This window comes from Dromaius novaehollandiae, chromosome 3 (assembly GCF_036370855.1).
Source record: "Dromaius novaehollandiae isolate bDroNov1 chromosome 3, bDroNov1.hap1, whole genome shotgun sequence".
NCBI classification, from domain to species: Eukaryota; Metazoa; Chordata; class Aves; order Casuariiformes; family Dromaiidae; genus Dromaius; species Dromaius novaehollandiae.
The window spans coordinates 49,079,549-49,106,012 of NC_088100.1; the positions used below are offsets into that span (position 1 = coordinate 49,079,549).

The window sequence follows — 26,464 nt, forward strand, 5'->3', positions numbered from 1 at the left end:
GTAAAACTCTAAAGGCTTGCTCTTGTACCGCTGAAATCATGGAGAATTCTTTTCCTGCAGTCGATGCAGCAGTCTTCACTTGTAAAAACATAAATTTAATCACAGCTAGGGGGCCAAAGATATTTAAAAAGTCACCGGATCATATCTTTTGTATTAATACATTTGCATTAACAACATTTCTCAACAGTCACTTCCGCACACCAAGTTCAAGTCAAAAGAATAAACTTTGAATAGCTTAAAACACTCTGTATCATTACGCCCAGAGAAAACAGTGAAAAGGAAAGGGACTACTGAACACTGGCATATGCTTCATAAATTCACAAAAGCAAGACTGTACCCAACAAAAGTGCTTAAGAATTGCAAACACATACAATAAACCAGACGATCAGCGACCCCAGCTATGCAGATTCCAGAAAAGGCATTTACATGTGCTCATAGAACTGACTCTCCAGGTAGGCCTTAACTTAATCGCTTAGGTTAATAAAAATTAAGGGTGTTTATTTTGCAGCGACTGAAGCTGATGTAGACACACCTAAGGCAGCACCTCAGTACCGTTATCAGCACTGCCATGGCAGCAAAGTGAGCTTAAGCAGAACAACTCCCATGAGGAGCACGGTCAAGATCTGCTCAGTAGCCTGCCAAAAACTCCATGGGATCTTTCAGTGGTGCTAGCCACACCAAGGATGCTGACCTGAAGTTAGCGCAGGTCTGACAAGCTGCAGTTTTGGCACTGTATGCATACCCTCCGCCTGTGCCTGACCTCTGAATGTAAGCATCCAAATGGCAGGCATATCCAAGGGAGGCAAGTTCAAACCCTCCAATTTTGCCTCCAGAGCAGTCAGCTGCTGTGCAGCTCCAAAAGCAATTGGCATTTAACTATCTACTTGGGCTTCCAATCACCCTTTGCTAGCGGAAGGATTAGTCGGGGCACAGGAAGGGCGTTACAGTAGACCTGGGCAGCTATGGCTGCAGAAGTGGGGTAAAACCACTGTGGCACAATGAGAGGGCTCACATGGGCGCTGGGAAGCGCTGTGTGGCAGACAGGGTAAACATGCCCGAATGCTCCTGCTGCTGCACATGGCTGCAGCACAGAGGCTCTCCCTGCTCCTTCCCTTGCTGCCCGGGGAAAGGGCAGGCAGAGCTCATTGCTCAGACTTCGCAAGGGCCCCGTGTGGGGGAAGAACAGCTCGTCACATGCGCCTGCTCTCTAAGGGCTGCAGCAGAGCTGGCCCGGGGCGTGGGAGCAGAGGACAGGGCTGCCCCGCGCTCGGGTGTCCGCAAGCCTCGCGTTCCCTGCTCCTTCCTCTGGCACAGCTCGTCTCCGAGGTTCACCTTCAACTCTGGTGTAGCGTAATTATGTTCAAGTGAAATCAAATACATGCTCAGTTTGACTTCTGGGGGAGAAGGGGAACTCACTGATCAGGACATCCAAACTCTAGGAAGATATCAAAACCTGCTGCCATTTGACAGCTGCTCAGGTGTTTGCTCAGGCGATCCCTGGGACGGGAGGTGCGTGTGTGCACGTGTATGGGGTTCTAGGCACTGGCCAGTCTTCCCAGGTTGTCTCAAGGAGCACTTCACCTCAGAGTGTTAACACAAACCACCAGGGATACTTTCCTAACAGCTAATGTATTTTCAGGCATTACTTAGTAGCAACAACCAGGAGTGCTAACACTGCAAATCCACTCAGTGACAGCAGAACTGCCCACTGGCTTTCAGGAGATCACCTCCCCAAAAACCCGGGGTCCACGTAGCATATACTTTTACGCATGCCTTTCTGCTACTGTCACAGCACTAGACAGACTTAAAAGCTAAATGTCACACACACACATAAACTGGAATTGCCTAACAGAACTTAATTCACTTCTTGTTTTGATGCATGTATCTATGTGCACACTCTAATTTAGGATTTGGTGTGTCTTATTTTGACATTCAAACTAAACTTCATGAGGGTGTGAATGCAGTTAACTGCTTGTCCCAAAGTTCTGGTTCACTATTTTTCATTGCTTTGTTTTTAGCATTGTTATTTGCAGCTTCTAGCCTAATTAGAACAAAGCAGAAGTAACAGAAGAACAACATTTTTATCACTTAGTTGCATGTTTACAACCTCTGTGCTTTTAAAGGAAATCAAGACCTATCATGTTTTATAAAGAACACAAGATCAACAGGATCTATTTTTATAGCTACTGAACCCCAACAGTAATATGATCCTCTGCAACACATTTACTCTGAGCATTGCCTGCAACATGAAACATAGAAACCGACAAGGCATGTTAAAAAAATCACACTGAATTTTAGTTTAATGATGGCTAAGGAAATATGAAATATTTCAAATAAAACCATGAAGCCACAGGAGGCTTCACCAGAACGTGCAGGCATATTCCAGATAAAATTGAATATTTCAGCCCCTATCAGATGCAACTTGTAAAATTTCAAAATAAGAGCCTTAAGTAGTTTTTGCATAGACGAAATCAGTGTTTCCAGCTATTGCCATAACATCTTCACCCACGAAGCGCTCATCAGAACTCATCACAGTAGAACATAAAAGGTTTTCCTTTTAACCATGTAACATGTAATACACATAACATTGAATTATTTTATATTATAAATACAGAATTATTACATATATAATATACAATATATGTATTGTAATATACAATGATATAATGTATAATTATACATTGTATTATATATAATATTGTATATATAATAACACTATAATAATATATAATATAAATATCCAGTTGGTAACCTGGAAAGGGCAAGCTCTAAAGGGAAGAATTTCCCATGATAGTATTTCATTCAGTTGAACACTCCAAACAATAAAATATTAGAGACAAGAAAGCTGCTGGGGCTAGTGATGAGGCATTCCAGAGAGACTCCACTCTAAAACATTATCAGTCACCTCCAGTCATTGCTGGTGATTTACACAAAGTGAGCACCTGGCCCTCCTATGTTTCCAGTAAGTTACTGCTGGTGGCCAGTCATTTCCTGATGATTAAAGGATGCCAATAATTTTCCTGCCTCTTTCTAATCCAGGGGCTTTTCTTTTTTTTTTTTTTTTTAAACAACTCCGAAAACTGATTTCAGTTGGGCTTTTATCATTATCAGTTATGATTAAGTAACTTTCCATTAAATGAAAATGCAACAAAGAAAAGATGCATGTCAAGGTGACACTGCCATTTGTGATTTAAAAGTTTTCACTCCTCCTATCTTTGTTAAAATAATGATTACCTTTCCTCCGAGATGAACAAATGGGAGGGGGAAAAATCAATTCAGTGAGACACGAAGATATGTGAAGCTATTTCAGCTTCTCCAAATAGACTATTTTCAACAACTGATTCAATCTCACCTTTAAATTAGGTGCTATCTCTGAAGTAAGTCCAATGGTTTATTCATGCAACCAATAAAGGGAAGTCCTTCTATCTGAAAGATTAAGGTAAACTGGAAAGGGCAAGCCCTGAAGGGAAGAATTTCCCCGATGGTATTTCATGCCTTATTTTAGAAGCTGACAGCTTTTACAGGAGTAAATGCTCATAAAAGGGTACTACTGTTTTCTGCTTTATCGCAGCTAGGAGTGATTCACTTGTACTAGCCAGATTATATTACTCATTGCTCACACACTTTAAAATAAAGACTCTCAATGCAACTACAGCCACTAGCGCATATAGGAAGAGTGCAAATTAACAAAGTGATTCTGGGGGCAGAAGGACTATGCACAATGTTTCAGACACAATATTATATGCATGATGAAACTCTATATAACTAATACGAGAGGGAGGAGGGAAGTGCTAAAAATATTTTCAGTCTCTGGAAATGCACCAGCAATGCTGTACGGTTGTTAGGGTAGCCTTACTACATGCAACCCCCCGTGCTATTCTAGGAGCAGTATACCAAACTGTTGGAACAATACAGCAACCCTGAAATGGTTGAAGTGTAATTTCAGCTCACACCTATGTCTCTATCTGTCACAAAGCAGAGGGATCTCAGTGCCAGAAAGAATTGGTTTAAATTCAGATGCTGGACCCTGAGGCATAAATTTATAACCCCTAATCTTAACATGACCCAGGAACACTGTTTGTACAATTACTCATGAATACAAACTACATGAAGCTATATAAGCTACATAAACAACAATCTTTCTTGTTGTTGTTGTTCTTCATTGCATAATTTTTATATCTTTATTCATATTTTATATATAGATATATTTTATACAAATCTTGGCAATTCGAAGCAATAACAATATTTTACACCCAATATTCACCTCAAAAGACACTGGAAGTTTACTTCTAAAACAGTTTACAGAGTAAGTTCTACAAGTAAATACAGTTAATGGCTGAGTGATATGATCTGTAAATTTACTCAGGGATTGAGCAGAAAAAAAGAACGTTCTGTACATTCATTCCTGTGGAGAGTCATTGTTTTTCTAACTATTGCTTGTTTTGAAATATGCAGAATTTGTTACATGAATCTTCACTTAGAGAATGGGAGAAAAATCAGCCAGTCTTGTAGATATAAACCTTAAGTCAAAAAAGTTTTAAGTTTATCCACTTCTGCCCCTGCAATGACAAGAAGTGTCCTCTCCTCCACAAGTAGGCAGGAAAGAAGACTTTGAGTATTTCAGCTTTTGAAAAGCTAAAAGGATTTGAAAAAGAGAGGTTGAAGACAGAGTTTTTCTTTCATTTGTAAGTAGAAATAATATAGCCAGACTTTGAGACTGACACACAAAATTAAAAATAAATTTGACAGTCATCCACTATACACTTCTTCTGTGAGTAAACATGAAGTCAGGATCTTTTAATATTAAAGGAAGTGATACCATAGTTACAAGAAATAAAATGAATCTGCCTGAATACTGTCATCATATAGCTAAACATACTTAAGACTGCTGAAAAAATGCAAATTTCCATTTTGTAAAATTTGATCAGTAATTTGTGAGTATTCAGTTTGACTTTTTCTCTCTTTCAAAAATGTTTTGCCTGCTTACACAATGGAGAGATTGAACGACAAAAGTAACTACATTTATTGGGGGGGAGGGAGGGAGGGAAAGCAGGTATACCTAAAACCACCTTACCTTTAGCCAAAAAAACCCAATTCCCCAAAAAACTCCAAAGCAAAAACACCACACCAAATTTGTACAGATTTAAAATGAACATTATATAGGTAAGATTCAACACAGGTTTCAAAATACTGTTATAAAACACAGAATAAAAGATAATCTTATCTAAACAGATCCAATGCATATATTTTTAAGCTGTGAACAATATTTGAATGTCTAGAAACCTTTTATAGTTTTTCTGACTCTCTCATTAATGGCAAAGAGAATTAAAATCCAATTTAAAAGTGATTAGTTTGGCTTTTCAGAAAGAAATATTTCCTGCAGGTAATACAAGAATTTTACATATGAAAAGAAACACTGATTTCTGGGACTTGAAAACACCCTATAAGTCACAGTAGGCTAATTATCTTAGAAAGCCACTACAGATTCTAAAAACGTCTCTTACAACCTCTCTTTCTAGATCAGTTACTACATACCAGAGATATCTATTCTTTCCATGTCTTTGTGTGCGTGATCAAAACCAGGTAAGAGTTACACTTGTCATCAGACTGACACCAGCTGTGCTAAATGCCAAAGAATTTTACACAGTGTAACAAAAAAAGCCATGTAAATCATGATTGAATAATTCTTATTAAAAATGTGTGTTCACTAATTTAAATTTAGCAATACCAAGAGGATGCCTTTAAAATGAGTATTGTTCCAATGTCTTCTACTACATTTTTATTGAGATAAACCCCTTTTAATTTGAAACAAATACAGGATGCTGCAGTCCTGTGAAATTTAACAGTTGTTTTCTGCTTCTAGATAAGAAGGTCGCCCCTCACATAAACCTGCTGTAATACCACTAGCAGCCACCACTAAGTTATACGTAGTGCTAAAGAAACACAGTATTATGCTCAGTCTTAACACACAGGTATGAGGGAAGCAAGCACAGCTGTGTTACAGCTGATCAAAGGGAATGTCTGAACACCTTCAATTTCTGTAACTACCAGAGAAAGCCTCCAGCAGCTTCTGGAATTAGGTCCTCGAATAAATGCACTGACAAAAACAAGCCATATTCACCTACTCGATATTTTTCCTTCCTGGAACTGCATCTTATGTATCCAGTTTCACATAAAATATTTCCCTCATTAACTGTGAAATGATGACTTTTCATCAGATATATATCAACTTTTATGTTTTGAAGTGTGGGAAGAAAAGGATGAGGAATTTGTAGTAAATTTTGCCATGTCACTCACATTTTCCCAATCATGCACCAAATGCTTTGTTAAAGGCTCACCAGTCAAAAAATTCTACACAGCTATACTAGAAAGAGGACTAGAAAAGTAAACATAAGTGAGTAGTCCCCGGAGAAAGTTTTTATATCTGGATGGTGGCATCAGGGTGTTCAAATCTGTAATTAAGTGCAGAGATAAATGGTGCCTGATGCTGAACAAAGCTACATAGCAACACCTCCCACTGATCCCACTGACAGATCCGAATAGCTGCCACTCAGCACTGCAGAAAGGCAAGCCCCAAAGAGCCTACCTTCAACACTGGCAAGTCTGAAAACCTCAGCATTTGCAGGCAGAGAAAAATCCTCTCCCTCACTTGAGATGTCAGGGCAGACATCTCATTGATTCCCACAGAACCAAGACTCCTCCTGTGTGCTGCCCTGGACACAATCTGGCTATATTTCATTCAATCCCCATCACCCTGGACATTACAGAGACACTGATCTGGGGCTGAAGACTATATAGGACGACTACATAGCATCATAGTTGCACGGACCCAAGTATAAAATGACACCAGAAGCCAGTGCCCAAGGGACTTTTCTGGAACCCAGACAATGGGCAGGCATAAGAGAAGCCCTCACTCACCACCAGTTTTTGTATTCACACATACATTATAGACCAGAAGTCAGAAGAAGCAACAGAGAACTATTACTACTAGACAGCAGCTCCACAGGACCTGAGGTTTTCTTTCTTCAGAGGGGAATCCTCATATATCTTCTTTAAGCATCTTAAATTAGCTTCAAAGCAATCCTGTGCTGGTTGTAAAGCTTGCTTAATACAGACTGGACAAGGGCCAAAGTAAAAATTTACACAGGTAAAACCCAGAAAGAACACCCACCACAGATGATTGCAAAAGCATTATGAAAATAATCAAGAAACCTTTTAGAAGAAATTGTTTCACCGCCCACCCACTGAGACAAAAAGCAGCCTCATGTTGACAGAGGCAAAGTGCCAGGAGATAGTCTTTTACAAGAAATCCCTCGTTAGCAAGTTTAGCTGCCTAGCTGCAAATGACTGCTGGGAGGGATCTCGCAGCGCAGTGGGAGGAAGAGGGGGAAAGGCAAGAGAAACGCACAACTGAAAGTTCAGAAATTCCGCAGGGCTGGCAAGGCAGAAATTCTTTTTGAATCACACTATTTTCTTCATTAATCAAAAGGCTGCAGTCCCCTTACATAAAGCCTTAGTGGTAAAATGGATCCAACCAGTCCCCTGAACCCCACTTCTGCAGCCACACAGATGTGCCTGCTCCTCTCTAAACGTTCATTCTCAGCGCGTCTCCTCGTCTTCTCAGCGCCTCCTTCAGCAGAACGATTAGCACCTGTCACATAAAGCTCTTACTTTTCTCTCATTGTTTCATCTGAAAGGAAACTGCACAGCATGGAGATACTTATTGGAGAGATCTAATCTACCTTTTCATGTTGTTATTTTAGGTGAAATACACATTGTACTCAGCCAAAAAAAATGTCAGAAGAGGCCTATGAAGTTAAGGTCTTTCTCCTGAATTACCTATGTGCTTACATATTCAAGAAATATACTAATACGAAGTAATATAGCATAAGATAACGAAAAGACTGTCTCAATGGAAGTAGCATACAATTATAAATATATAAGTAACAGTTGGCTAGTGCTATTTCCTTCATTAAATTAGGCTTTACTCCATTGAGGAAACCGTTCTGACAGGAGACACTCATTATAATATCGTGTAGTCATAAGAAAACAGAAAACACTGACCTTTACCTTGCTGAAAGTTAGTTTGGTTGCAATGATACTCACTATGAGAATAAAGGCACAGAAGCAACTTACCATGGGGTAAGCAAGGATAAGAACTTACGTTAGGCAACCTACTCCATAATAACTCTTCTTATTCATGGCTTTATGCTGTGGCACATGCACACATCTAATTGGACATGCTGAGAAACAGATATATTCAATACTCAGAATGACCAGCTAATTCAGCTTTACTGCTTCTGAAACCTAAGCTACCTTGCTCAGAACTTGCTTGGTTGTCTCAGTATAGCCCCACTATAATGCTTTTGCCAGTCCTGAAATCAAAACGATGACTCACCTCCCTGCTGGTTTTGCTCCTTAATGCAGAGGCTTCTAAATTGTACAAGGTGCTCAAATTTCACTTGTAAACCAGCATCCAAAAATTCTTGCACAGAACAAATTCAGTCATGACACTGATGACTAGCAAACCACCCAGCTTGTGTCAAGGCTCCAACAGGACCCACAGATTCCACTTACGTTGCCAAGAAGCTTGATCTATGACTTTCAATAGCTGGACAATTTCAGAAAGGCAGAGCATCCTTTCTACACTAGAAAATCATACCTGTTCATACATGTCAAGTTGGCTACCCAGGAACAAAGGCACCATAAATCACTAAACACTTATAAAAATTCTGCACATGGCTAGTACAATATTGAAAAAATAGGTGATATTCTTCATTTCTACTCTTTGGTTTGAAAAGAAACAGGGATCATCTACATTAGATAATGCGTGTTTCAAAATCAGTCCCAGACTGCTTATCCTGTGAATACTTAACCTGATGAGCTTACTGAAAAAACAGGTCACTTAAAAGCACGTGAAGCATTTTCACTTGAGGCTTCTCATTCAATGATTATAGTGACAAATAATTTAGCATCTGAGATTTGAGCTTGAAGTTCCTGACTTGTACCCCTACGTGATTTAAAAAAAATGAAAAGCAGCACCAAAAAAAAGAAAAGTACTGAAGAACGATAAAGGATAAACTAAAGACCTAAAAAATGCCTGGGGTGCTAGATTAGAAGAAAATAATTCTTAGGATTGGACACTATTGTTTTCAGCAGTTGTCTCTTGGTGACCACCTCCTGCTGTGGAGACAGTACTTCAGGCTCCTCTATTGTTTTCAGATTTGCAGCGCTCATTAGATGATGAAGAAAAATTGCACAGTGCGTAGCAGGAAGTAGAAAAGAGTGATGACTTTTTGTGACCCTGCTTTAACAAGACCAAAGCTAGTATAATGCGAACAAGCAAAAATTTCCTTTTATGGTCTCATTCCCAGACAGATGACATGACAAGACTTTAAAGTACTTCATAACAGGGTAAGGAACACTAAGAAGTGTGTAGATGTGCTCCTGTAATACTGCTGGAACAGAGCGGGAGAAAAATGAAGAAAAATGAAGAATGCTGTAAAGCATTAAAGCCGTAAGATTATGGACAGCTTGCAAGAATCTTTTCTTTCTTGGGCAACATGTAAACAACATGATAAAACTCAACAAACTTTTAAATGAATCAAAAAGTAGATGACTACTAATAATGACACTCAACAATCAAGTGTCTAACCATCTAAAGGTCTAGCTTCAAATCAACTTCTGTGAGTTCTAACAGTTTAAGAAGTAAGTGGAAGGAAATGGCAGGGATATTCCTGATGGCAAAAGATTTCCTGCATCTTGCTTATTTTCAACCGTTAGCAATGATCAGAGTGCACTAATAATTTCAAAATTTCGAAAGAAAGAAATTTCAGCTAGATAAACTGGCTGAAAAGCAAGCAATACTTGTCAGGAAGAATATATTTATCATTTTCCCCCCTATGTGCAAGGACGAGAAGCCAGAACTAACGAAATCATCTGTTTCTTGATATCATTCCTCTAAACAGTTGAAAAACTAGTTGTTATGAATATTAATGTTACTTCTAGCAGGCTTCCCTTTCCCATAAATTTTCTGGGAGATGTATCAAGGACAGAGCAGAAATAATTAATCTAAAGAAAGATGATATTCTATCAGTACCTCTGGGCAGTACTGATAAAATCAAATCAGCTGCTAAATGAAAATACAAACTACATTATCCTTAATAAAATTGTCCACTGATGAATTTGTACTGGATCATAGGCAGACAAATCCCCAAAGAAAAAAATAATCTAATTAGTGACTGAACTGTTTCTGGGTGAAAAGTGAACTGCTACCTTCCTTCCTTTTCTTTGAAACAAACATTCTTGTGAAACATGCCAAGACTTTGTCATTTAAAAATCTTTGTTACTTCTGGTCTTCTACTATTACTGAGGGCAGGTAAGAGAGAAGTGTCTTGAACAAACCCACTCATATGAGTGTTCCACATACACAAGCTGACAACTGAATCTCTGGAAGCTTACTGAACCATTCTGTATTTAATCTGTTCTATCTTTTGACTAATGCATGACAATGTGAGGGGAAAAAAAACTGTCTAGATAAAAAGCTATTGAGTAAAAAGCTTTTTAACTCTGCCTTACCTGTTATTAAGTGCAAATTTCTGCTGATTTAGTTAAATGGAGACTATGTTGTTGAAAGCCTCTAAGAACATCAACACATTATTAGGATGTTTGATTATGCCATTTTGGTATCTGCCAAAAAAACCATGATAAAGCCTTTGAGAGGTTCTCTAAAACCTCTCATTTGTATTTATCAAAAATTGTTTTCTCTCAGTACAAACTGAACTGCTCATAACTATTTTATGGCCATCTTGCTTAATACACATTCTAAGGTAACCATGTTCACAATGAAAGCAACAGTCATCACTTCACTTTACAATATATGCTATCATCGCTTAAAATGCAGAGTCTGCTCCAAGCAGTAGTCATGAAGTCTCACTCACTTTGCAGAGGTGCCAGGATTACAAAAGACTTAGTTACACTAAGTCTGAAGTGAGTCTGTTTAAGATCTCCGCAACATTTGAAACTGCTATGTTCCATTAATATTCACCACTCCAAACTCCCCTTGCCTGTTTTCCACTGTGATGATGAACGTTAATTAACAAACAAAAAATATCCTAATCCACCAGGCAGTTTTGGCCTTGGGTGAGGTGAGCAAAGTAGAAGTTTGTCAGGCTGCTGTAATACATATTAGAATGTAGTAATGTAGTTACGTAGTAATACATAATAGAACATATACTTACATTTTTCATTGGTTATAAATATTACTAATTATGCTTTCTTATATTTAGTTATTGGTATTAATCTTCTAAACACATAATTTATTGCTCTGTCCGTCTTTCAAGCTGTGGTGGGTATGAGCCCTGCTATGGCCTGCATTTGCACAGCATTAAGCACACTGGTGAATGCGCTGCATGACTAAGACTCCAAAGTGCTGTGATAACACAAGTCAATAAAGAAGAAACAACTTCTGTTTTCTTCTCTGTAGGCTGCTGTGCCACCTTAAATCTCTTTGTATCAGCTGTATGTCAAGCCTAATACACAACTGCATTAACTAGTTGCTAACTTGTGCATGTTTAGAGGCATGGAGCCTGTAGCTCTGAAATATAAACCTCCCAGTTCTGCCAGATCCATTTCTATTCTGAAAACACCCCAGTTCCTTGGAAACCTACAGGGACATCATTCAGAATGAGAGATTCATCTACCATAAAATGTTTAAACGGAATATGGAACTCTATAGAAACTTAATTGCTAACAGAAAATTCTGCAGAAAAGAGGAGAGAAGGGAATATTTTTTTGGAAGGAGGAAAAAACAGAAGGTAAAAGTACCTGAAAAAGTAGAATACAATCCAGTAAGGCCAGAAACACAACATACTATACTTTGGCAGGTGCAATCACCTATAGAACGGGGAACAGCCATCTAAAAAATTATTCAGAAAAGTATCTTGGAGTTATATATAGTACATGCCAAACTGAACAAACATCTTGTTAGGGAAAAGGCAAACCCTATATTGGGACATATAAACAGAAGTCTCTCACCTCCAAGGCATATAAAATAATCCTTTCTGCCGTATTCAATATTTGTAAAGCCTCCGATAGAATACTGTTCAGTTTTAAAAATGGCACATCATATGGGGGGTCATCAAAAGAGATGCCAAAGGAAAGACAGAAGAGTGACAGGAGGCCCAGAAAATGCAGTCTGCTAGAAAAACTGAACATTATTCTAATAAAAAAAACAATTGAGGGTAGTGACAGTCTCCAAACATGCAGAAATTTGCATAACTAGAAAGATAATTATCTGTCTTCCATGTCTATGAGGGACAAAAAATAATGGATTTCAACCATAGCAAGGGAATTTAGGTGGGATTTTATGGAGGAATACCCTTCCCCCTGACAAAACAAACAAACAAAAGACCACAAAACTTTTTAAGAGTAAGTATAGTGAGACACTTGGACAGATTGCCTAGGGAGACTGAAGATTTTTAAGCACAAGCTAGACCAGACCAGACTGGAATGATACAAGCAGAGGTGACTTGCCACAGAGCCCAGGACAGACGAGCATGCTCTAGCCTCAGTAGTCCAGATGGCCACCTCTGGGATCTATGCACATGCCCATTTTGCCAGCACCCTCCAGCCACACTTGGGCACTGCAGCTTCTGCCTTGTCCCAGTTTTTCTGTCCTTTGGTTATTACAGCAGCTCTGCCAGATTGTCCATTCCCAATTGCAACATCACCTGCTAGGCAGTAACAGCTGGTTCACCTCTTCTTACATGAAAAGCCAGTATGCTGCCTCTTGGACTGCAATGAATTAGATGTTGAGATCCTTTTTCCTCATACTTTATATGATTTCAAGAAGAGAGGCTTCAAATCAAGAGAAATGGAGAAGACAAAGTGACTGAACAAATGTCTCCCTTTTCCCTGCCTTCTACCATACATAAAACCATAAATCGTTCAAGAGTTTGAAAGCTATCTAGTGAGTTCACATATATGAGAATAAAATCTACAGGAATAACTGGTGAGAACAGAGATACCTTCAAAAATCCAACACTTAACACTGTATTAGCTACACTTCAGAGAGAAACACACGCAAAAATATTTTAAAGCATACCCATATATATGTATATTCTGTATGTGTAAACACCTAAAAACACAGATTGCTCAATATCATATTCACAAATAGGATAAGCTTCACTAATGAGTACCATTATTGGTGTTTTGCAAATCTGCTCTAATTTTAAAACCATCAGGTTTCTATCTCCTGTGGCAATCAGAGACAAATATCTGTGTATGTAACTCTTACTAAATGCAAGTCCTCTTCTTTGAAAACCTAATGCTATTTAACACTATTCAACAAACCTACATGATATTGTTACCACAACACTGAAGAAGTCATTGAATTTGCCATCAGCACTCTGACGAGCTTGGTTGTCTCAGTGGACTGGTAATGACATTCAGGGCATCTTCCTGCTAGATCAAACGTTTGAATGTTGGCCCGCATCAATGGCGACTGAGAACTGCAACCATCTAATGACCTCTTGCCAGCTGTGTGGGTAACACCAACTGTGACGGTGGTCCCATAGAGATGTGTCCTCAATACTGCATTATCATCCCAATTTAACACCCTCCTGGGTAGGGTCAACTCAGCAAAGTAATGGGTGGGCAGGATGGACAGAAAAATCTCCACACTTACAGAAAAGTGCTCCTGCTCTGAACAGTGCTCACATGCAAGCAAAGTTTGACATTTAGACTCAACAAAGGGACAGGGAAAGAAAAGTGTGTTATCACTTTTTTCTTTCAGCAGAGGACTTTCTTTCATGCAGTCCTTAGTCTGGTGAAACTTTCCAATTTTTATGACTGCTCTGCCTGAGCAAGAACTCAACAACCACGGAGAAGTTACGGAGCAGCGCTTTTTGTGGAAGCAGCCTGTGTTTGATCTTCCATCATTTATGAAATGTGATGGTTCATTCTGCACTATACAAGACACACAAATACCATACTGATCAAAAATAGTGTTTCATCAGCATTTAATACTATTAGAGAAATTGATGAGAGGTGGAGGGGTGGGTTTTTTTGATGTTAAAGTTTTATCAACTGCTACCTGTGTAAAAGACTTTAATAACTGTCTTGATTAACATTTTTCAGACCACTTCTGAAGACTCAACCCTTAGGATCAGCAAAAAGAGTAGCAAACCACTGTCATTAAAACAGTGAACTGGATCAAAATATATCCCAAATGCAATGCTTCATCAATATGTAACCATGGACAAATCACAATCTGAATGTTTTTCCTCCTGTAAAATGAAGTTAAAAATACTCACTACCTTTGAGAAATAACACTGATAGGCTTAGACAAAAGGGAGAATAAAAGTTGAGAGAATATTCCCACTGAGAATCATTAAATGGAATTTTTACTTATCTTGTGAGTAAGGGAGTTAATTAAAATAGTAATGTGTTCGTGGTTAATTACTGGAGGTGAGATCAATCACAGGACTGAACATGAAAGCTGAAGAAAAATAAGGGAAGGGAAATATCTTCAGTGATTTTTGAAAGAAGACAAATAACTAACATTTTCACTGCAACAATAACATTTTCATTTTAATTAATGTAGTTTCCATTACAATTGTGCAAGCTCTTGTGGTATAACTCCTGTGTATACGAAAGGATTCTCTACACCAGGTTCAGTGGTTACAGCTCTGTTCTAATACACGTTATTTCAGTTTGTGTTTTAAGAAATTCTAAGAAAGAAATGGAGCACGGAATGCAGCTTGGGATAAAGTATACCAACTAGCATCTCTATTCATTAGAAGGGTGGAAAACAAACCACTGCTAGTTTAGACAAAAGTTCCAATGAGTAGGCAATAAGAAGAATATTTCACAATGGGTTTTATTCCAACTACTAGCAATCACTTCTCCAGCATACACAAAACAAACAAACATTTTTGTAACATCTTGAGTATGAAGGTTCTACAGGCCCTTTGTAGCATTTGAGTAAGTTCTTCAATTCCCTACACATGTAGCAGAAGAAGAAACAATCTAATTATTAAAATGTTGGAACTAGTGAATCTCAAAGCCTATACAATGATCCAGATGAACAGAGAGACTGATATTTTAATATTAGTACCAGACATTGTGTGGTCCAGTATTGTGTTAATTCTTCCTAAAAGTTGTTCTTTGCGTCTCCATCCCACTGTTCAGTGTTCTGCTGAACAAAATCTCCCAACATCCTAAACTGTGCAGTGATCCTCTGTGGTATGTAAGAAGGGGATAAAGCAACAGCTACCACAGACGTACAGACCTTAAAAAAGGACTTGAACTGGATCAGTAAAGAAAGCAATGCAATATCCTATCACTTTAACCTCTTACCTGGAATACAGAGATTTGGCTCCTATTCCAGACATTTGGGGAGTATCACATCTGCCAAAATTATTGTTGTGAATTTTTTGAAATAGATTACATGGGGCTGCTTAAAATTAAAGGGGGTAGAGCCAACTGCTACTACTCTGCTTAGGAATAAGGATTTCAAAGTTTTCATTTCTAATACACAGTCTCTTGGCTTTAAAGAAATATGGGGCCTTAAAACTAGAGGACCCCATTTGTGTTTAGTATTTTTTCACTGATCTACAATTAGAAAAGGTAATGGCGGATTAAAGTGGCATTTGCAGCAATCACGTCAGGAGTGTAAGATGCTAAATTCACATAAAAATAAAGCCAGTAGTGCCTCAGTTGCTGATGTGATTTTGTTGATGTCCTCCAGATTCTGACTGTCCTCTTGGTGCCAAAAACACCATCATTGCCAAAGTACTGGCAGAGATCAGAGGCGATGACTTTGGTGTTCTCCCTGGGAGCTACGATGGAAAGTGAAGCAGCTAAAAGGTCTGATTTCCCCTGGAAGAGGGCAGGTGTCTGCCACACTGGAGCAAGCACTAGAACTGATAAGTTTCTTCATATTTGCCCCCCTTCTCTCAGTATATCTTAATTTTCTTCCTCACTGCAATACAAAACCACATAAAAATAAGAGGAAGAAAATAGAAACAAACAACAGTAAGCAACTTGTTTCACCCAAGTATTAATTCTTAAACCCCCTCCCTCCCCACCCCCCAATCCTGTGAGATCGAGGCAGGATTCAAACTCCAAATAGTATTAGAAGCAAAAATGTTCAACTCCTCAAAACTCAGCTCCCTTTTGGCTGTGTTGGACTCTCAGGAGGGGTAAGAAAAGGATGCCAAAATAACTTTCCCTGAAGAAAAGGAAAGAATTGTCTCTGAACAGAATGAATGTAAAAAGTACAAGCCTTTCTTCTCCCTTACGGAGAATGTTTTTTCTTAGCAGACACTTAATGAGCTACCGAAATTCCCTCCAAACTCCAGTAACTTACTCACGTACATTTAGTTACGGGAAAGAAAAAGCAGGAAGACTCTCTCTATATCCACACTGAATAAACAGCAATAATGTCAGCTCTTGTTTTGCTAGGGAGGTCCGACTTGCTACAGCTTTCACAGAACACTGATTTTCCATGCTGCCTTCTATTTTATTTTATTTCAACGAGTGGATTTCATGCTCATTAAATGACACACTAATAGCAATGGCAAGATCCAGGAATAGTGTGGGCAGGTGCTGTGCACAAGTTTCTCCCACAGCTCTGCCAATCAGCCTCAAGCCTGACTCATCTTCTCTCAGTGTTATATTTTCCTGAAACACACATTAACAATTGTGCCAAACTCTATGGTGCAAAGTTCTGTTAGGGATCAGAATGACTGTAGGCTAATTTTCCCTTATTAATGACTCATAATTTGAAATCAGTGCTGTAAGAGGTTGAGAGTGAGGGTGAAAGGCTGAACAATAAAATAATAAATTACTTATGAAAATTACTTCCCCTATAAAAGTAATTTTTGCAAAAGAAAAAGGAGGCAATTCATCCCAGCCCTAAGAAAACGAATATCTTTTTTTTAACACTTGTCCTTCTTTCATCTCTGCAATAGTATCTAAACCAGCAACTGCTTTTAAATCAAACTAAGTTGTGCCATGAATTTTACAGTTCTTTTGCAGGAGCTAACCCAAAGTGCATCTGCCAATAGCTACGTCTGTTTTTGGTTCATCTCAAACTATTTTAAGGGCAGTACTGGAAGGTATTCAAAGAATGGCAAAAGGAGCCAAACAACATTTTAATTGCTGCAATTTCAACACTGCAATCCTGCATACCAGCATAAAAGTAGGTGAGTTCTGAGCCAGGACAGAAGCCTGCTTATCTGTGATTAAGTGCCACTGTGAGGTGTAAATATGGAGAGGCACGTAAGAGCTTAGTTGGCAAGTTTGTAAAGATAAAATAAAGGCTTTTTATTTAAAGCAGCAGTTGAGTTATTTATGCAGTAAACACCTTATGGAAAGTGTTGTTTATAGCTTCCTGCGAAAATATTTTTTTCTGTAAAAAAATATCGTGGATTTAGGCCACTTTCTGATAAAGTCTGTCATTGTTAAGGAAGAAAGTGTGCAGGGAAACAAAACCAAATCTCAGAAATCATTTTGTAGAGAGAAGTTATTAACAGTTCTTAAAACATCATTTAGCAAAAGTAGCCAGCATAAATTCTTGATGTGTGGCAAGCATTTTAAACAGTCTTGATTTTTCATGAAGGTCACATTGATTTTTTTTTTAAGGTAAGGGCACAGGCACAAGGTACTGCACAGTAAGTTAGGCTGTGAACTTGCAGTGTGTCAGGTAGTCAAAGCCAACAACCTGTGGGCATGCTCTTACCCTGGTGTAAAGCTCAGGTACTTCGAAACAGCTCACCCTTCAATGCAAAACGAGTTAGCTATTTGTTCTTACTTTGGGTTACCAAAGGGTAAGAACATACTCTCAGGTACTACAAAGCAGCTGCTCCGCCATAAATTTATACACTGCAGTAAACCTTTTCACTGGTCCATATTTACGCAGCAAGGTGTCTCTGGAATGCTTTAAAGTGTATCCAAAAGAGCAAAAACCAGGCACTGTGGCATTTTCCAATTGTCACCACTAAGGCTTCATATACAAATGACACCTCATACTTCAGTTCAAGTCCTCTCAGTTATGTTCAAAGACTGTGAGAGAACAACAACTCATTAAAGTTTCATATATGCTATTCAGACAAAGCTTGGAAGATTGCTAGGTGTAGTGTATATTTCTTCAACTACATGAGAACAAAAGAAGAACCTGGGGGTGGGGGGGTTGGTGCCTTTCATTAAGGACCCTGGTCAGAACAGAACAGAGGCAACAACATTTCTTTTTACCACTTAGCAATTCTGATGGAAACTAAAATCATGAAATAAATTCCACAGTGTTATTTATTCTCTCATAGTCAGCAATCTTTGCCTGTCCTCAATATTTTTCTTGTGTTCTTAATTTTGAGTTTTGTTTACGATTGCCTGAAATGGTTATCTAGGTTTTGAAACAGCTATGCAAAGGCTATCATCTAGGTTGACAGACATGCATAAATTGCTTTGATGAGCTGCCATCTCCCTTCCCCTTGCAGGGCAAGATTAGCTTTAGCAGAAGCATCAGCCTTAGTTCACATGGGATGCCACAAATGGCAGTGAGGACCAGCACCAGCAGGCTCGGTTACTACATAGGTGACCAAGCAGTCCCCGGCCTGGCTTTGGCAAACAGCCTCTTTCACAGCTTGGTGGAAACTGCTCCATGGACCTGAATGATATGAGAAACTAATTTCGAAGAGGATGCCACACTGAGATAATGTGTGACAAAAGCAAAGGGCAAAGACTCAGTTTTTGGATGGTCCAAAGGAAAACTGAATGGGTAGCAATTTAAGAGTGCTCTTTGTGAACACAGACCCCAGGATAACCACACAGGTCATATTTCCCTAAAGCTGCCACTGAGCAGGAGGGAATAGGGGGAAAGCCATAAAGCAGTTATATTGACTTCCACTCCATTGTAACCTACGGTGAAGCTCTGCCAGCGATTCAAGGGAGTGAATGTTTCCACGGGCATAGCACAGTGTGCTTCCTCCTTGAAATTATTTGTATTACTATTCTACTTTGCATTAATTTAGCATGTAATTGACTTAAATGTAAAATAAGATTTTCATTCTCCAGACATTTCTTTCATAAAATATGTGATTTACTAGAAAAATACATTTTCTCTAACTTACGGCAACCCCTTCTAAATCCTTTTTAATTACCTGGGTATTTGTGTTCCATTACTATCCCTCTGAACTTGATAGAAGCATTATAATCATGTTATATTCTTTCATAAAAAGAATGCTTTTTTCTTTCTCTTTTTCACCTCACTATCCCCTAAATTTACCCCATGGAAGTCTCTGCAATAAATTAGAGTGAGGCAGTAACGACACACTCTCTGTGAGAACATTTTTAGCACATTGTCCCCTACATAATTCATCTTACTGTCTACAGATGCAGTGACAAATAGATGGGGCTGTTTACAACAACCTTGTGTACAGAGACAGTACCTTCCTTTTGCTTTTACAGAACCTATGTCCTGTGCATTTGCCAGATGCTAAATTTAAAACAAGAGGTTAAGAAAAAGAACAACTCTTCTTTTAAAGACTCCAAGCCATGGTGTCACTATGCTTAATCATCATTTCTGCTACATAATTTCACCTTGTTTCAAGGCTATGCTTACTTAAGTTCCATTTCTAGGCACTAGATCTTGTTATACTTTTGTCTATAGAAAAAGAAAATCCTCTATACCACCTTTACTCTTATTCTAGGGATGCAAAATCCTATATTTAAAATAATCAAACCAACCTCAAATTTTTCTTCTATAAATTGGAGGGATTAAATATGTTGAACCTCACAATGTGATGGCTGGTTTTCCAGATCCCTAATTATTTCAGCAAAATTCTATTAACTCTCTCTCAAAGTTCCACATTTTCTATAAAGTCCAGACCAGGGTGCAGTAACCTATCAGGGGATTACCAAAGCTTGGTTAAGTGCCAAAATCTACTTCTTCTGTATATTTTGCATAATCCTTTTAGCTACGATATTTGTGATTGTGTCAAAGCAGTTGTCTGCAAATGTCTCCACTCATCTCTCCCCATGCTGAGTTCTGACAGAATCAGTTTGTAGTCCATCTACGTCTGCCATTTTAACTCTACCTGTGCAAACTTCTAAATCAAGATGCCTTTGTTGTACCAAGGCAAAAATAGCCTTTTAGGAAATTTGAGCCTTTGATGGTTTTATAAACCAACCATGCAATTTTGCCCTCTCGAGAGGCAGCAGGTATATTTGACAAGACCTGTTTTTCATGAAACCATGCCACATAGGATAAATATTTTTGTCCTTTATTTCTTTATTCATGGAGTCTCAAATCAATCACTAGAACCTTAGGAAACAATTACATCAGAACATTAATGCAGTGCAAAACTACTATTCATTAAGTACTGCATCAGTGTCCCAGGGATCTCATCCCTATGGTACTAGGCAGTGCACAAACAGAATAGTAGCAGATCAATAGAATGAAATGGCTTGTGCTGAGGATCCAGTGCCCTGTCCAAAATACTTTAAATATCTAATATTAAAAGCTCTCAGATGTGTACAATCATTCCCATAGAATTTTACATTAGGAATGTTACTTACATTTGCTCTAATGGAAATCAAATTGAGGTGCTCTGAGTGTAATCACACTGATGCAATAACAAACGTTATATACTACGGCAGTTCTTGGAAAGGTAGACAGAATGGAAAATTCTTTTACAGTATGAATGAATATGACTTTTCTACTCATAGCACTAGATATTTTCCTGCTTTCCTTCCAAATGATCACAGTTATTAAGACCTTTAACAGTTTGACCTCTGCATATTTGATGCTAGCTATGAATGTACAGATGCATTTCCTTCTTTCCTCCCATTTCTTCTTGAGTTCTTAATAGCAGAGATCCACAGTGAGAATTCATGGCAAAAAAATGGAATAAATACATCACCATATGGAAAAGCAGCAGCATGATGTTAAACCAGTAAAGGCAAAGAATATCACAGCGTGGGAAAAAAATTACAGAACACAACAGTTGCAAAGTCTCATAAGAAGATGGAGGATTGAGCCTGCTGGGCATCTCCCAATCTCTCTCTAACAAAAGTTGGTAGAATTCCTTCAGAGCTTTACACTCCCCATTCAGGATCTCAGCTCAGAAGCTAATCAAAAAAGTCTCACCCTTAACCAAGTGCAGTTTTGTTAACCTCTTGCGTAAGGGACTATATAAGACAAAGATTCATATTTATTACCTGAATCGTCTGGTAAACTGAAGGATCAAATCCTTTCACGGTCACCTCCCGGAAAACTCTTGGCTCCAGTTCCTCTTTGGTAAGATCACAGTGATATATAATACCTAAAATGGAGAGCAAATTTGTCAACTTAGCATATGTGCATTATTAAAAGGATACTGGGTTAGGCACTGTGATGGAGTAATGGATGGCAAAGGTAACTCAGCAGGGTGAAAAACAGTAGCTCCTGGTAAATTATTTCAGTTAACACAGGTTACCTATATGGATGAACAGAATTTGGTCTTGTATAATTTATTGTACACCTGGATCCTACAAATGTGAAGGCAACGTCACCTGTTTGACTTACCCTTATTACTCTCAAAGGACTGTGCACATGAGAAAATTTCTAAGTAGTTTAAACTCCTAGGCTTTAAAGTCCTTTTTTTTTTGGGCTTCAGCAGAGACAGAACCACAAAGAAGGTAGCAATCTAGATACTATGCACTTGTATAATTGGCCAAGAAGAATTAATTGGCCAAGAAGAATTAATTGGCCAAGCAGAATTTTTCTTTTAGACTACAGTCATCTTTCCTGTGATTCAATCCTGATAACACTTAAGTACGTGCCTTATAGTTTCTTTCAGGAAAGAAACTGTGACTATCACTGTGTTTGCACACCCATTAAAATACCACAAAATCCTAATATTCACAGACATAGTACAGCTATACATATGATTTCTAAAACTAACCACAGTGTTAATTATTCTGTTTTTCTGCTTTAAAACCAGCTGGTCTCCGTGGAATTTTAAACAATTATTAGGGAAAAGAGTAATAAAAGTTAAGGCAACAAGCCCTCTATGGGTATTCTCACTATAATAAAATTAACCAAGGTGGACAGGACTTGACTGAAATACTGCTACATTGTGTGTATTTTAGATAATTTCAGGAAACCAGAAGTAATTATTACTGAGGTTATGGCTGTAAAAATTATATTAGAACACCAAATATTGAGGAAATATATCTGATACAAATGGATTACCTTATTAAATTACTTTTATAGACTGTGGAAAATAAAAGATACGGATTGGCAAGGGAACACAAGATGAAAATCAATACTCCTAGTAACTGATAAAAGCCTTTTCCATAACAGTGAATTAATGGAGGAACAAAAGCAGGACTACTCTAATCTGCTGGGAATTTTTTTCCTTCATTGTATTTGTCACATAAAGTGACTAGCAAGCCTAACACAGGATGACAGGTACAAACAAGCATTAAAGCAGTGTTTCCCTAGAAGATTAGCATCCAGAAAGTGATGTGAAAGCACAGAATAATACGCGGCAGGAAGTCTCAGGCAGTGCAGTCATTTTACATATGTATGGCCGCCCAAGCTTTGATGAATCTTACACACAAAGCAGGCAGAAAACCTGCACGTTAGGAAACCCCACAATTAAACACAAGCACAGTCACGGACTCCATTTGAGGAGTCGAGCAATATAATGCTTCAGTAATGTTAAACTGAACTCCTTGTGCTGCAGCTCCTTTTTTGTTATATATACATTTTTTATCTATGTGGCACTTAATACCCAGAACCATAGTAATGTTGGGGCCTGCACCCTTTTGCTGGGTGCTAAATAAATGCAATAGTCTAAAGTGCTCATCCAGGTGGCTGGTACGAGTGGCCATGTTTCAGGGAATGCCAAAAATAATTTTTATGTTACCTTTTAGAAGCGCTTTATTCATTCTTTCACATATATGCTTACTATCAGTATTATTACAAGTATTAAACACTAACATGTTACATCTATTTCTGCTTCTCAGAAAAAAATACTGCAATTTAATACAAGTGCACATTATATTGTACTATGACAGCAATGTAGGGAGATTTAGCCTAACCAAGCAGCAGCCCAATAGCTTTTGTCCAGTTATTCTACTGATAGGGCAGATAGAAGTTTCACACAGCTTAAAAAACATCCACATACCTACCTAAAAATATCTCTCTGGTCTGCTTTCCTCATTCTTTCCTTGTTCCCATACATTCTGCCTCATTTTCTTCCTTTCCTCTTTCTTCTAGATCCCAGGCCCTTCTGTCCCCACTTAATGGAGCTACACCATGGTGAGCTCTCCGTAGATACTAAGCATATTGAGGGAAAGCAGAAAAAAAAAAGCTGCCTAAGCAGTCAGCAGGCAGTGAGAGCAGCCATGACGGCTGGCTGCAGAGCTCACGGGACTGACGCCTTCCAGCCCAGCAGGTGGGATGTGACAAGTGAACCACCTGAACTATTAGCTTGGGGTGAACTTGGAGGTAGAAGCAAGAGGAAGAGTGCCCTCAAACTCCTCTTCAGTTGGTTGTCATGATGTGAATGCTGTTTAGAAGTTTGTTTAAAAAAGGAACTGGAAACAGAAAATACCTTCTTTCTGGTTGTGTAAGCAGTAAGATAATAATGGAAAAGTCCTCACACTTCTTGTCTGCTAAGTTTGAAACTTGGAATTTCAATAACTTGACACAACCCTTTCAAGAAAAACCACCAAAACCTACCAGAACGACTATACAGTGGTTTTATAATCTGTCTGTGCTTTAATTGAAACAGAGCAGAAGCCATACATTAGTTCTGGTTTCCAACATTTTTGATCACCTCATCATTCACAGTCACTGATGGGACTAGAAAAGGCTCAAGATTCTGGGTTGTGTCCTCCGGTCTCCATCTGTGAATCCTGTCCTGTATTAGCTACCTTTGAGACTACACACAGAACAGATGGATTGTTTGGGGCACAAAGCAAAAAAAAATAAAATAAAAAAATAAAAAAAAGAACAGCAGAGTAGATTATGTATTTTCTTGTCATATACTAACTTGACAATTGTATAAAAACTCTTTCCCTGTTCAAAATCCGGGAACATTTATTGGTCTGCTACACATATTTTATGTAGCTATTTGGACAAGCTCTTGCCTTGTACAGTTGTACAAGGAGGATTCTTACAGCAGTCCAACAGCATAAAATCTCACTGATAGTAAGGATGCTGTAATGAGACTACACATAAATAAATCACGAAGTTCTCAGGCGGAGAATTTTTTTGGCTTTTATTAATGTTATTCAAAACTGTGACGAAAATCATAATAATTTACAATAATTGCAGTAATTCAAGCAGTAATTCACAAGTCAAGTGACAATTCACAAGCCTCTCCAGGCTAAAGCTAACTTTTGTGAATATCTCATCTCCTCATTTACAGTTTTATACGGTCTTCTGTGTTAACTTTCGACAATCTTTTTCAACACACTGTTGTTTCAGTGTCTTTCAATACATAATATGCAATGTGCTCTCTTCATATTTTTGGCTCTTCTGAAAATGGAGTGACAAACATGTTGACCATTCAGTATAATCTAAAAGGTTCCTATTAAACAGCTATAAGATACTACAAACATAAGCTGTATTTTCTCCACCTGTAGGAGATAATCAGTTTTAGTTGCACACATCTTCTGAAAACTTTCAAAGTGTTAATACGCTTTGCATTGCCATCTCTGCCACAAACACAGACATCCCTTTTTACAGCTTACAGTTCTGATGCATATCTCTCCCATTTTAATGGATGAGTACTCAGGTAGCTTGGCAAAAAAATAGGTTTTAATCCAATGTCTCAATCTTAATACTGACATTAATTTTCAAAAAGAAGTTGAGATGTTTCCTAATTCCTTCTCTACCTCAAGTGGCACAGAAAAAGAAGAGAGGAGATGAAGAAAATGAAGATCTTGTTCTCTTACAAATTTTTCCAAAACAGAGTTTTCATAAAAGATGAAGGCATCTTCTTTTGTTCAGAAAACACACTTTTTTCTGAGGCAACATCCCTAGCTGTTTTGGTGTCTTGATTAGAAGTGAAGTGATATTTGCTCTGCTGTCTCAACTAAAGTATTTCCTGGGTCAAATGAATCATCTGATGCATTACTTCCAAATAGGAAAACTGTAATTAATGTTATAATTAATGCTTGAAGTAATTATAAGATATCACACCTTAGAATTTCTACAAGAATATTTACATTCATTTAAAAATGACAAAGGCTGGACTTCAAAATAATTTATCAGTATGAAGTTAAAAAAGAAACAAATAAGCATTGCTAGGAAGTTTTGTTGTGTGGTCTACCTGTTCTACCTGACCTTTATCGTTAAGGGTATATTTTAAGTTCAAAGACGTCAAAAAAAGGTCCAGGTAGATTTCAAAGTAAATCAGTGCACAGAGTTTTAGCCATGTATCTCCTTGCTAACACAGTGAAATTGTTACATGACACTGGTGGGAACTACAGGGTTAAGCCCTCATGAAGCACTGGAGATGCCTGCTTTAGAGTTCAAAGTCCTATGCCAAGGCAAGCATAATACCAACCTTTTTTTCTTCTACCTTGCATCATTTGTATTTGACTACAGCAATGGAAGGACTTTTCTTTAGGAAATAAACACTAACATGGCTTCCTATATATATAGATATAATTCCTGTTTATTTTAGTAAGGGATAATGTGCATAAATAAAGAATTCTAAATACAGAAAGACACCAAGAAGCTTTTAAAACAGCTAAAATCCTCAATCACATTTTACCTGTCTTCCAACTCAGTCACAAAGGAAGATGTGACTTTTAATATATTACCTAATAGCTGTATACTATTTACACTCCAGTTTAGGTAATGGAAGTATATTATTGCATAGGTCTTCTGAAAAGAATTCCCTCTCGAGATTCTATCACCATGGGGCTCTTTCTACCAGTCTAGCACAGACTTTCCATTGAAACCTCCCTGGAAAAGTTTGCCTGTGCTGGCATTCACATACCATTTCAAAACTAAAAAATTGAAAGATCACCACAAATTCAGTTTTAGGTCTTTAAACAAAATTTTGCTTAATCTACTAAAACCTTCTTGAAGAGAATGGTGTGACAGTGTGAAAAGTTGCTATATTTAGTTCACCACAAACCCAGAATGCAAACATGATGAATTCATGTAATGTTCAAATCCTGTAAGGTATTGCTAATATCAAAATGCAATATAAAGGTGTCTCCAAAAGTCCTGTTTCAGACCTGACAAAGTAATTGTGTCTACAAACACTGTCTGTTTCTTCCTCCAACTACATCAGTTGATCTAACAAACAGTATGTCTCCTACAGATTTTGCATCACAGGAACAAGGAACAACTCTCAAACTAGTTTCACAAGACAGAAAGGGAACCTGTCAAAATCTGCAAGATACAGAGCATGCAACAACCTTCCAAGGTCTTTTTATAGAACCTTTCATG

At 38.1% G+C, this 26,464-nt stretch overlaps 1 protein-coding gene across 1 annotated transcript in view; it reads right to left on the minus strand.

The window, feature by feature from the left end:
- PREP (prolyl endopeptidase) overlaps window positions 1-26,464 on the minus strand; it is a 118,578-nt gene that overhangs the window by 20,204 nt on the left and 71,910 nt on the right. The window contains exon 10 of the mRNA XM_026119906.2: window positions 21,223-21,326. Coding sequence (XP_025975691.1) covers window positions 21,223-21,326 — 104 coding nt within the window. The remainder of the gene's footprint in view (window positions 1-21,222; window positions 21,327-26,464) is intronic.